Source organism: Scardinius erythrophthalmus (assembly GCF_964197995.2).
Source record: "Scardinius erythrophthalmus genome assembly, chromosome: 2".
Lineage (NCBI taxonomy): Eukaryota > Metazoa > Chordata > Actinopteri > Cypriniformes > Leuciscidae > Scardinius > Scardinius erythrophthalmus.
Window position 1 is genome coordinate 65,219,692 of NC_138222.1, and position 12,972 is coordinate 65,232,663.

Here is a 12,972-nt window from a genome sequence, read left to right on the forward strand (position 1 = left end):
TGTTCTCCGGCTCCCAGGGCACTACAGCGATTTTCAGTCCTTCACCAATGATTTGATGATGTGCATTGGCACTTGCAAGTATGGTTTTGGCCATGTGTAATTTTTAGACATTTACAGTATATGTTACATTTGTTACACACTGATATACACTTTTATTAGATGCTGTTATTACACTTAGGTCCAATACTTTAAAATCCAGCTTAGAAGTTGTGCTTTAGTGTACATGATGCATGTTGTTCATGCCGTTATATTTTTGATACTATGCTATAAGACATAGTACATTCTATGTTTAAGTAACAGGTTAATGTAATGTACACGCAATCACTTACATTGTAAGCTTATACTGTTCCACAGTGGAGTTTTCATGCATGGGCTCATGCAGTGGTTTTAGTAATGTTGAAGGTCTATTGTTCCAAAGCTTGTCAGAATCTGCAGAATATTGTGAAGTACTATATTCTTTTGAAGTATTTGTAATTGGAAATTTATGCATAATGTATATTTAAATATGTTCAGTGGGATCAGAAATATTAAATGCAAGCAATAGATAATTCTTGAATAAAGTTTTTTTTCCCCATAATCCACTGTATTAATCACTAACTAAAGGAAGTGTCAAATCATAGGAAAAGTACAAATTACACAGACAGCAATTCTTGTTTTTATTCAGATATTTTGTATTGTTGATTAAAATGATTAATTATAATTGATAGTGACAGAAGTCTGCAGAACAGAACAGAAGATGAAATCACAATTATTCCATAAGAACTGATTGGCAAAAATGGAGTGCAGCTAGGTAGATGTCCCAGCCAAAAGTCTGTGAAGGTCCTTTGGGGTCTACAGTTTCTTTGAGTGCTTCCACTTGCTCATCAGTCAGGGGGCATTCGGTTTGTGGCACAACAATACTGGAATGTGTATCAACACTCAGTCCACTACTCTCCCAGTCTATTTGTGGTATGCTTAATCCCTAAAAACAGCAATATAGAGCATTTACTGTCACAAATGAGATCCAACTTACAGTTCTGGGTTCTCATTAATAACCGCTGCGTACGGACAAAACAGGCCCTGAAACGGCTTGTAAGCCACTACCGACGCACAAGTTGTGATTTATAAAAACAAACTTGACAGGAGAATGTGCAACTGTAAGTAACTCTGATCCTGCGTACGAACATATTTGAAACGGAGCAGTTTGGCGACACCGACCTTACCATGTTTTGGATGAAGGAAAAACACTTTAAATCTTATATTTTTTTCTAGTGGATGCAATGCTTTTGAACACTTTCCTTTGGCATGCTGAGTTTAAATGTTTTAACTATAGTGCATGATAATAGCAGAAAATATTTTTGTGCAAATAATGATAAATAATGCACAATAAGGCCTATCTGTTTCCATTTAAAATATAAAGCAATTAAAATTACCATTTGGCCAGTGGAGAAGATTGAGAAAAACTTTTTGATTTATTTATTCAAAAACAAGGCTTCCGTATCTCATATTTTCCTAATGTCCTGTACTGTTAAACTTGGGATCATGTGGATAAATATGCATATGTAAATGATATGCAGAAGAGGATATGCATAGTAAAACAAGGCATTGAAAGTTACATGTATGGTTCTTTCAGTGAGGAGACGCATGTACACATTCTTCCACTGACTGGGTTTATAAAGGGAATTTTGCTCAGATTCTGGCTTACGGGCGCACATACACTTTTAGTAAGGTCCTTTGCACAGCTTTATAAATGAGGCCCTTGAACAGAGAATAAACTGCTTCAACATTAATATGTTTATTCAATGTCTGGCATTGAATACATACCTCTATGTCAGGCTCAGGTACAGGATTGCGGATACTTCCCATCACCCACAACTGGTTTGGTGTCATATTACCCTCTGTGCGTATTGGGTGATTGTCCCAGGTGTTTCGGAAAAGGTTGAGATCATCTTGAAGCCGTGGAAGAAATACATAGTGGCAACAGAACAGATGAGTGAGGTCAGAAATATCAAGGTGGCCACCTTCTTCCAAAGCATGTAGAACATCGTAGTAGACATTTGTCACTGATGTCCAGACATCTCTCCACAACCTCTCTATACTGAAAAGAAATATATCAATTCAATCTAAGAATTTCAGACAGGTATTATGCACAAGATGATAATTAATTAAAAAATAAAATATATTTTCAACAAAACCTCAATTCAAAGTACATTATTTGAAAATTACAACTCACCGCTGATTGTGCACGCTCTTTCCTGAAATAAAGCTGCCCCTTTCTGTCCCACGAACTGTGAACATCAGACGAGCCACGTCCACATTTTCGACGCCCTGATCTCCTCGTACCCTAAGAACATGGGTGTTTTAGCACAGCGACTGAAACACATTTCTCAAAAAAAAGTAATTACTCAATGTAAAATTCATAGACAGTAAATGTACAGAGTAAAAAAAAATAAAAAATTCATCAGATGTAAACTTGGTCTAAAATTCATTCATTCATACTTAGGGGAGCGTCTGTGGTCACTAGCCAAGTAAATACACATTATAATATATTTTGATTAGTGTGTGCCTTAAGTAGCTGGGGGAATTCTGGGGTATGGCATAAGAGAGGGCAATACCAGTATGGCAGCAGCCATTTACTTCTTACTTGTAGTGGGCGCATGGAAATTTAAGGAAACAAATGCTCTCACAAATATAGTTATACCCTTTGGAAAAAAAAATGCTGTTTAGTGTTTACATGTAATAAATTATGTTAGGCTATATTATACATTACAATAAGCGCAAACGTACGTTTCTAATCGTGTCTTAATGTAGAAAGGCTGATTAAAAGTGTTTATGCAAATCATTTCATTCACTGAACTTGAAAAAAAAAAAAAAAAAAAAACTGAACTGAACTGAATAAACATGACAAGATCTGGCATCCAATTCTTACTGACTTGTCTCCTACCTGAGAGGGAAGCCAAATGTCTCCACTGCTTCTTGGAAAAAATCCAAGGTAGTAGCAGCAAGGTTATTTGATGAAGCACCAAGGTACATTATCTATATATATATAAAAAAAAAAAAAAATTTGGTATGATGGATGATATGTCAATAGGCCTATAGATAAAACAAAAAGTAGTTAGAGGTGGCCTCTACCTTGCGTGAAAAGCCATCCACCCCCCCAAAGATGACTATATTGTATCTGAAGGAAGAATATTCATGCAAATGTTTTAAAAAGCCCACATCTATCTATTATAAAGTCTGCAACATGCAATAACTAAATAAACAAGCCTGACAAACCAAACTTACCGAATCAATTTATGGTTGGTGTCAATGTGCATTATTGACCTAGGACCTGAGACTGAATATGTCCTTCGTACTACGCAGCCCAATTGTGCCATTCGGGACATGACTCCCACTGTATCAACCCGGTGCATTGCTGCCCTGACCCGGTCGAACTGCACTTGGTGTCCTCGCGCTTTTAAAGCTGCTCTCATCATTCTGTATCCACACTGAGGCATGTGTTGCTTTACATCTGCCACACACTCATCTAACTCTTCATCCGAGAGACTGCTATATCTTGCACGAATGGAAAGGTTACATTCAGCCATTCGTCTAAATATTGTGCTCCTGCTTACTCCAATCATGCGAGCAATGGTTGGAACAGAACAGTTAATGTCCAGGAGATTGGTGATATAATCCGGTGATATTACAAGACGTGGTCTTCCCATCGATCCTGACTTGTGCAGAATAGTCGGAGTGCGCGTCTCAACGTCTGACAAGTTTAGTCGAATTAGTCTTAGCAGTTCTGTGATGCCCTCGAAAACATCACGTGGGATGGTAACTAAATTGGACACAGCACTTAAAAAGACCAACTCTTGCGAGCAGATAAACTCCAGGTAGTCCATGTCAAGGGGCAGTCGTCCAACAGCATTTTCCAAGCGTGAATGGAGTCTTTCCAAAACATAATCCAAAAGCAATTGCTAAAGGGAAATATATAATATGACATGTTAAGTACCTCGGTCTTGCTGGCCAGATAAATGAAACAAAAGTAAAAATCAAAATGACATCCAACAACAAACAAACTCACCGCTCTGTCCATTTCAGCAAATTGACGTTTTGTGAAGGCCTCTCGTCTCTAGCTGTTGCTTTGGTGCTTGTCAACACGCGTTTGCACCACCTGCTGGTGAAGCCGACTAACAGCAGATGGAGAGTACGCTCGGTAATCTACTGCTCTTCCTGCAGTTCATGGATGTCAACGTAATATTTTCTGTCGAATTTGAACCACCGAATTTGTGGAAGCGAATTTTCAAAGCGAAATAAAATGGACCGAAAATTGCCTGTTGAATATTATAGGTTGTATTTTTAAACAGTTTGAATATTTTGGAAGTGAAATATGAAAGGTGAATATGGATTATTGAAATTTTAATAATGAAAATGTGTTTGAAATGTTTTTAATTGAAATATTCACAGCTTAAATATTCAACCATGTTGAATTTCAGCCCATAAAAATGCAAGCCCTAAAAATACAATGGATTAAAATGCAAGCATGGTTAATGCAATGCATATTTTTTTCAATTAGTGCAATTCAACATGCTTTTTGTTTCAAAAACATTTGACATTATTTTACTTCCATAAACTCTTAAACTCATAAATTAATAAACTCTGAACTCTTAAACTCATTTAAACTTATAAACTCTAAACTCATTTAAACTTATAAACTCAAAACTCAATTAAACTTATAAACTAAACTCAAAAACTTGTACACTTATAAACTCATGCATTTATACACTTATAAACTCTAAACTCATAAACTCTGAGTGTGTGTGTGTGTGTGTGTGTGTGTGTGTGTGTTCACACACACACACACACACACACACACACTCTAAACTCATTTAAACTTAAACTCTAAACTCATTTAAACTTGTAAACTCAAAACTCAAAAACTCGTAAACTACTTTAAACTTCAAACCACTTTAAACTTCTTAAGTTTAAAGCTCCCAGCTCCCAAGCAACTCCATAGCAACCAAACTTGAGTACCCTAGCAACTGTTTTGCAAGACCTATATCTCTGTATCAGAACATCGTATAGAGATGAGGTTTGGCTCTTTTGACTCATGCTTGCAAACAGCACTTCCAACATGCTACACATGCTAGCAGTAAATAGCTACATGCTAATAGCGATTAGTTAAGTGCTAAATTATGCCAAGATCATGCTAAGAACTCTGTAAAGACTCCATAGTAACCATCTGTGACAACTACCAACCACCTAGTAACACCATACCAACAGCCCAGAACACCCTAGCAACTGCCTAGCAACCACCCAGAATACCCTAGCAACCGCCTAGCAACAGCATAGCAACCACCCAGAATACACTAGCAACCGCCTAGAAACACCCTAGCAACCACCCAGAATACCCTAGCAACCGCCTAGCAACACCATAGCAACCACCCAAAACACCCTAGCAACCGCCTAGCAACCACCCAAAATACCCTAGCAACCGCCTAGCAACAGCATAGCAACCAACCAGAACACCCTAGCAACTGCCTAGCAACCACCCAAAACACCCTAGCAACCGCCAAGCAACCACCCAAGACACCCTAGCAACCACCCAGAATACCCTAGCAACTGCCTATCAACACCCTAGCAACCACCCAGAACACCCTAGCAACCACCTAGCAACACCCTAGCAACCACCCAAAATACCTTAGCAACCACCTAGCAACACCATAGCAACCACCCAGAACACCCTAGCAACCGCCTAGCAACCACCAACATACCTTAGCAACTGCCTAGCAACACCCTAGCAACCACCAAAAATACCCTAGCAACCGCTTAGCAACACCCTAGCAACCACCCAGAAAACCCTAGCAACCACCTAGCAACCATGCAAAACACCTTAGCAACCCACTAGATAACCCCCAACAACTTTTTAACTTTAAACTACTTTAAACTTCAAACTAATTTAAACTTTAAGCTAATTTAAACTTCAAACTAATTTAAACTTTAAACTACTTTAAACTTCAAACTAATTTAAACTTTAAACTACATTAAACTTTAAACTAATTTAAACTTTAAACTAATTTAAACTTTAAGCTAATTTAAGCTTCAAACTAATTTAAACTTTAAACTACTTTAAACTTTAAACTACTTTAAACTTCAAACTAATTTAAACTTTAAACTACTTTAAACTTTAAACTAATTTAAACTCCAAACTATTTTAAACTTCTTCATACTTTCTGGTCCAAACTTTCTCAAGCCAACTTAAAGTTTGTCTCGACGAACTTTTGCATCTAGTTAAGTTGGCTTGGGAAAGCCAACTTACTGAAATCCTATTTAAACTTATTAAGTTGGCTTGGGAAAGCCAACTTACTGAAATCCTATTTAAACTTATTATTATTAGTGGTGCTTTTTTGAAAGCATCACTATTGTTATTGCTCATACTTATTATTCTTATTAGTGGTGCTTGCTGAAAGCAAGGCATCACTATTGTTATTGCTCATACTTATTATTCTTATTATTATTATTATTAGTGGTGCTTGCTGAAAGCAAGGCATCACTATTGTTATTGCTCATACTTATTATTAATGGTGCTTGCTGAAAGCAAGGCATCATTAGTGTTCTCTTGCATACTTATTATTAGTGGTGCTTGCTGAAAGCAAGGCATCACTATTGTTATTGCTCATACTTATTATTCTTCTTCTTATTAATGGTGCTTGCTGAAAGCAAGGCATCATTAGTGTTCTCTTGCATACTTATTATTCTTCTTATTATTATTCTGGACAAAGTTTGGCGCGAAACTCGCCCCGCACCATTTGTCTCAGACCCCTGAGTGAGGTGTCAAATCGACCGGCTCATTAAGGAGAGGTGTGCTATGACTTTTATAAGCGATCGGGGGTGCGGTGTTCGCCCCAGGGGCGAAAAAGCGGCCAAAAAAGTCCCATTGACTTAACATTGCGACGAACTTTGACCACACGTAGCTCTGAGCGAGGATTTCGCAGAAACGTGTGATTTGCCACATTTGAAGAGGCTGACAGGCTCTGTAAGAACATACCTCTCAATGGGGTAAAAGTTGCACCCCTGGGGGGCAGGAGCGTCCCAAAGTTGCCCCATTGACTTACTATGGGGAAGGAATGTCCCGTGAAACACACATGCTTTTCCTACTATGGTAAATTGCATAGGGATTTTTTATTGAACGTAGCTCTGGATCACAGTGTCAGAGAGACAAGGGGGCGGGCTCATTTTACTCAGACGACCAATCAGTCTCTCAGGATCATTGTGAAGCTATCAAGCCACGCCCTAGCAACCATTTAGAGCACCTTAGCAACAAGTCCCATAGACTTCCATTGAAAGAGATCAAAGGGATATCTCCGGACTGAATTGTCATAGAAACATGGGGGTTGTCTCATTTGACTCGGGGCAGCAAACAGCCAATCATGAATCACCTCAACACTTCCTAGCCCCTCCCTAGCAACCATTGTCGAGCAGCTTAGCAACCAAAATCCAAAAAGGGATATCTTCCATTCTGAATGTCACAGATGCATGGGACTTGGTTTGTATCATTCATAGTGACAAGAAGCCTTTGGAGTTTAATCATTGGCAGCTGCCAAGCCACTCCCTAGCAACCAAACAGAGTACCCTAGCAACCAAAATTCAAAGAGGGATATCTTCCATTCTGAATGTCACAGAGAAATGGGAGTTGGTTTATATCATTCATAGTGACAAGAAGCCTTTGCAGTTTCGTCATTGGCAGCTGCCAAGCCACTCCATAGCAACCAAACAGAGTACCCTAGCAACCAAAATCCAAAGAGGGATATCTGTCATTCTGAATGTCACAGAGAAATGGGAGTTGGTTTATATCATTCATAGTGACACAAAGCCTTTGCAGTTTCATCATTGGCAGCTGCCAAGGCACTCCCTAGCAACCAAACATAGTACCCTAGCAACCGTTTAGCAACACCTATATCTCCGCATCAGAACATCGTATAGAGATGGGAGTTGGTTTATATCATTCATACTGACAATAAGCCTTTACAGTTTCATCATTAGCAGCTGCCAAGCAACTCCATAGCAACCAAACAGAGTACCCTAGCAACCAAAATGCAAAGAGGGATATCTTCCATTCTGAATGTCATAGAGGCATGGGAGTTGGTTTGTTTCATTCATACTGACAACCAGCCTTTGGAGTTTCATTATTGGCATCTGCCAAGCCACTCCATAGCAACCAAACAGAGTACCCTAGCAACCAAAATCCAAAGAGGGTTATCTTCCATTTTGAATGTCACAAAGAAATGGGAGTTGGTTTATATCATTCATAGTGACAAGAAGCCTTTGCAGTTTCATCACTGGCAGCTGCCAAGCCACTCCCTAGCAACCAAACAGAGTACCCTAGCAACCGTTTAGCAAAAAGAATATCTCTGTATCAGAACATCATATAGAGCTGGGAGTTGGTTTATATCATTCACACTGACAAGCAGCCTTTGGAGTTTCATGGTTGGCAGCTGCCAAGCTACTCCCTAGCAACCAAACAGAGTACCCTAGCAACAAAAAGAGGGATATCTTCCATTCTATATGTCACAGATGCATGGGAGTTGGTTTTCTATCATTCATAGTGACAAGAAGCCTTTTTAGTTTCATCATTGGCAGCTGCCAAGCCACTCCCTAGCAACCAAACAGAGTACCCTAGCAACCGTTTAGCAAGACCTATATCTCTGCATCAGAACATCATATAGAGATGGAGGTTGGTTTATATCATTCATACTGACAAGAAGCTGATGCAGTTTCATCATTAACAGCTGCCAAGCAACTCCATAGCAACCAAACAGAGTATCCTAGCAACCAAAATCCAAAAAGGGATATCTTCCATTCTGAATGTCATACAGGCATGGGAGTTGGTTTATATCATTTATACTGACAAGCAGCCTTTGTAGTTTCGTTATTGGTATCTGCCAGTCCACTCCCTAGCAACCGAACAGATTATCCTAGCAACCAAAATTCAAAGATGGATATCTTCCATTCTGTTTGTCACAGAGGCAGGGGAGTTGGATTATATCATTCATACTGACAAGCAGCCTTTGGCGTTTCATGATTGGCAGCTGCCAAGCCACTCCCTAGCAACCAAATACAGTACCCTAGCAACCAATATCCAAATAGGGATATCTTCCATTCTGTATGTCACAGAGGCATGGGAGTTGGTTTATATCATTCATAGTGACAAGAAGCCTTTGGAGTTTCATCATTGGCAGCTGCCTAGCAACTACATAGCAACCAAACAGAGTACCCTAGCAACCATTTTAAAAGGCCTACATCTCTGCATCACAATATTGTATAGAGATGGGGGTTGGCTCATTAGTTTCGATTGGAAAACAGTCTGTAAATATCACCATGGTAACTGTGTATTCACACCCTAGCAACCGTTTAGAGCCACCAAACAACCATATTGCAACATATAGAAGCCATATTTCAGCTCCACAACATCGTACAGACATGGTTGTTGGCTCGTATGCAATCATGTACAAGACCCTAGCAACCGTGCCGAATTTTGCCACTGCAAGCACCATTTCACATTTTCTTCAGGAAATGTACATTCTAGTTATTATTATTATTATTCTGGACAAAGTTTGGCGCGTAACTCGCCCCGCACCGTTTGTCTCAGACACATCAATGAGGTGTCAAATCGACCGGCTCATTAAGGAGAGGTGTGCTATGACTTTTATAAGCGATCGGGGGTGCGGTGTTCGCCCCAGGGGCGAAAAAGCGGCCAAAAAAGTCCCATTGACTTAACATTGCGACGAACTTTGACCACACGTAGCTCTGAGCGAGGATTTCGCAGAAATGTGTGATTTGCCACATTTGAAGAGGCTGACAGGCTCTGTAAGAACATACCTCACAATGGGGTAAAAGTTGCACCCCTGGGGGGCAGGAGAGGCCCAAAGTTGCCCCATTGACTTACTATGGGGAAGGAACGTCCCGTGAAACACACATGCTTTTCCTACTATGGTAAATTGCATAGGGACTTTGTATTGAATGTAGCTCTGGATCACAGTGTCATAGAGACAAGGGGGAGGGCTCATTTTACTCAGACGACCAATCAGTCTCTCAGGATCATTGTGAAGCTATCAAGCCACGCCCTAGCAACCATTTAGAGCCCCTTAGCAACAAGTTCCATAGACTTCCATTGAAAGAGTTCAAAGAGATATCTCCAGACTGAATTGTCATAGAAACATGGGGGTGGTCTCATTTGACTCGGGGCAGTAAACAGCCAATCATGAATCCCCTCAACACTTCCAAGCCACTCCCTAGCAACCATTGTCGAGCACCTTAGCAACCAAAATCCAAAGAGGGATATCTTCCATTCTGAATGTCACAGAGGCATGGGAGTTGGTTTATATCATTCATACTGACAAGAAGCCTTTGGAATTTCATCATTGGCAGCTGCCAAGTAACTCCATAGCAACCAAACAGAGTACCCTAGCAACCAAAATCCAAAGAGGCATATCTTCCATTCTGAATGTTACAGAGACATGGGAGTTGGTTTATATCATTCATAGTGACAAGAAGCCTTTGCAGTTTCATCATTGGCATCTGCCAAGCCACTCCATAGCAACCAAACAGAGTACCCTAGCAACCAAAATCCAAAGAGGGATATCTGCCATTCTGAATGTCACAGAGAAATGAGAGTTGGTTTATATCATTCATAGTGACAAGAAGCCTTTGCTGTTTCATCATTGGCAACTGCCAAGCCACTCCCTAGCAACCAAACAGAGTACCCTAGCAACCGTTTAGCAAAACGAATATCTCTGTATCAGAACATCGTATAGAGATGGGAGTTGGTTTATATCATTCATACTGACAAGCAGCCTTTGGAGTTTCATGATTGGTAGCTGCCAAGCCACTCCCTAGCAACCAACAGAGTACCCTAGCAACCAAAATACAAAGAGGCATATCTTCCATTCTGAATGTCACAGAGGCATGGGAGTTGGTTTATATCATTCATACTGACAAGAACAGTTTGCAGTTTCATCACTGGCAGCTGCAAAGCAACTCCATAGCAACCAAACAGATTACCCTAGCAACCAAAATCCAAAGAGGGATATCTTCCATTCTGAATGTCACACAGGTATGGGAGTTGGTTTATATCATTCATACTGACAAGCAGCCTTTGGAGTTTCATGATTGGCAGCTGCCAAGCCACTCCCTAGCAACCAAACAGAGTACCCTAGCAACCAATATCCAAAGAGGGATATCTTCCATTCTGAATGTCGCAGAGGCATGGGAGTTGGTTTATATCATTCATAGTGACAACAAGCCTTTGGAGTTTCATGATTGGCAGCTGACAAGCCACTCCATAGCAACCAAACAGAGTACCCTAGCAACCAAAATCCAAAGAGGGATATCTTCCATTCTGAATGTCGCAGAGGCATGGGAGTTGGTTTATATCATTCATACCGGCAAGCAGCCTTTGGAGTTTCATGACTGGCAGCTGACAAGCCACTCCCTAGCAACCAAACAGAGTACCCTAGCAACCAAAATCCAAAGAGGGATATCTTCCATTCTGAATGTCACAGAGGCATGGGAGTTGGTTTATATCGTTCATAGTGACAAGAAGCCTTTGGAGTTTCATGATTGGGAGCTGACAAGCCACTCCATAGCAACCAAACAGAGTACCCTAGCAACCAAAATCCAAAGAGGGATATCTTCCATTCTGAATGTCACAGAGGCATGGGAGTTGGTTTATATCATTCATAGTGACAAGAAGCCTTCGGAATTGCATCATTGGCAGCTGCTAAGTAACTCCATAGCAACAAAACAGAGCACCTTAGCAACCAAAATTCATAGAGGGATATCTTTAATTCTGAATGTCACAGAGGAATGGGAGTTGGTTTATATCATTCATACTGACAAGCAGCCTTTGTAGTTTCATGATTGGCAGCTGCCAAGCCACTCCCTAGCAACCAAACAAAGTACCTTAGCAACCATTTTGCAAGACCTATTTCTCTGCATCAGAACATCGTATAGAGATGGGGGTTGGCTCTTTTGACTCATGCTAGCAAACAGCACTTCCAAAATGCTACACATGCTAGCAGTGAATAGCTACATGCTAATAGCGATTAGGTAAGTGCTAAATCATGCCAAGAAAATGCTAAGAACTCCAATAGTAATCTTCTGTGACAACTACAAAACACTTAGTAACACCATAGTAACCACCCATAATACCTTAGCAACCGCCCTGAACACCCTAGCAACTGCCTAGCAACTCCCTAGCAACCACCCAAGATACCCTAGCAACCACCTAGGAACACCATAGCAACCACCCAGAATACCCTAGCAACTGCCTAGCAACACCCTAGCAACCACCGAGAATACCCTAGCAACCGCCTAGCAACATCATAGCAACCACCCAGAATACCCTAGCAACTGCCTAGCAACACCATAGCAACCACCCAGAACACCCTAGCAACTGCCTAGCAACGCCCTAGCAACCACCCAGAATACCCTAGCAACCACCTAGGAACACCATAGCAACCACCCAGAATACCCTAGCAACTGCCTAGCAACGCCCTAGCAACCACTAAGAATACCCTAGCAACCGCCTAGCAACACCATAGCAACCACCAAGAATACCCTAGCAACCGCCTAGCAACCACCCAGAATACCCTAGCAACCGCCTAGCAACACTATAGCAACCACCCAGAACACCCTAGCAACTACCTAGCAACGCCCTAGCAACCACCCAGAATACCCTAGCAACTGCCTAGCAACCACCCAGAATACCCTAGCAACCGCCTAGCAACACCATAGCAACCACCAAGAATACCCTAGCAACCGCCTAGCAACACCATAGCAACCACCCAGAATACCCTAGCAACTGCCTAGCAACATCATAGCAACTACTCAGAATACCCTAGTAACTGCCTAGCAACGCCCTAGCAACCACCTTCCTAGCAACATAATAATCATGCTAGCAATATGCTAATCATGCTAACATGGTACTAGCATTATGTTAGTCACATGCTT

At 40.8% G+C, this 12,972-nt stretch overlaps 1 protein-coding gene across 1 annotated transcript; it reads right to left on the reverse strand.

Moving 5' to 3' along the window:
* Positions 1-639: 639 nt before the first annotated feature.
* On the reverse strand, positions 640-3,497 carry LOC308686944 (uncharacterized protein). The gene is made up of 6 exons (XM_081359064.1): positions 3,265-3,497; positions 3,112-3,157; positions 2,924-3,015; positions 2,213-2,323; positions 1,804-2,077; positions 640-961 (listed from the first exon to the last, which is right to left on the reverse strand). Exons 1-6 carry the CDS (start codon positions 3,474-3,476, stop codon positions 749-751), a joined length of 948 nt encoding a protein of 315 aa, XP_081215190.1. The 5' UTR covers positions 3,477-3,497; the 3' UTR covers positions 640-748.
* Between the last annotated feature and the right edge of the window lie 9,475 nt (positions 3,498-12,972).

Excerpts from the sequence above, each read along its gene's own strand:
- LOC308686944 (XM_081359064.1), bottom strand. The coding sequence starts at position 3,476 with ATGCCTCAGTGTGGATACAGAATGATGAGAGCAGCTTTAAAAGCGCGA. Across the intron at positions 3,158-3,264 it reads ACCAACCATAAATTGATTCG|ATACAATATAGTCATCTTTG; the intron begins GTAAGTTTGGTT and ends TTCTTCCTTCAG. Across the intron at positions 962-1,803 it reads TACCTGAGCCTGACATAGAG|GGATTAAGCATACCACAAAT; the intron begins GTATGTATTCAA and ends TGCTGTTTTTAG.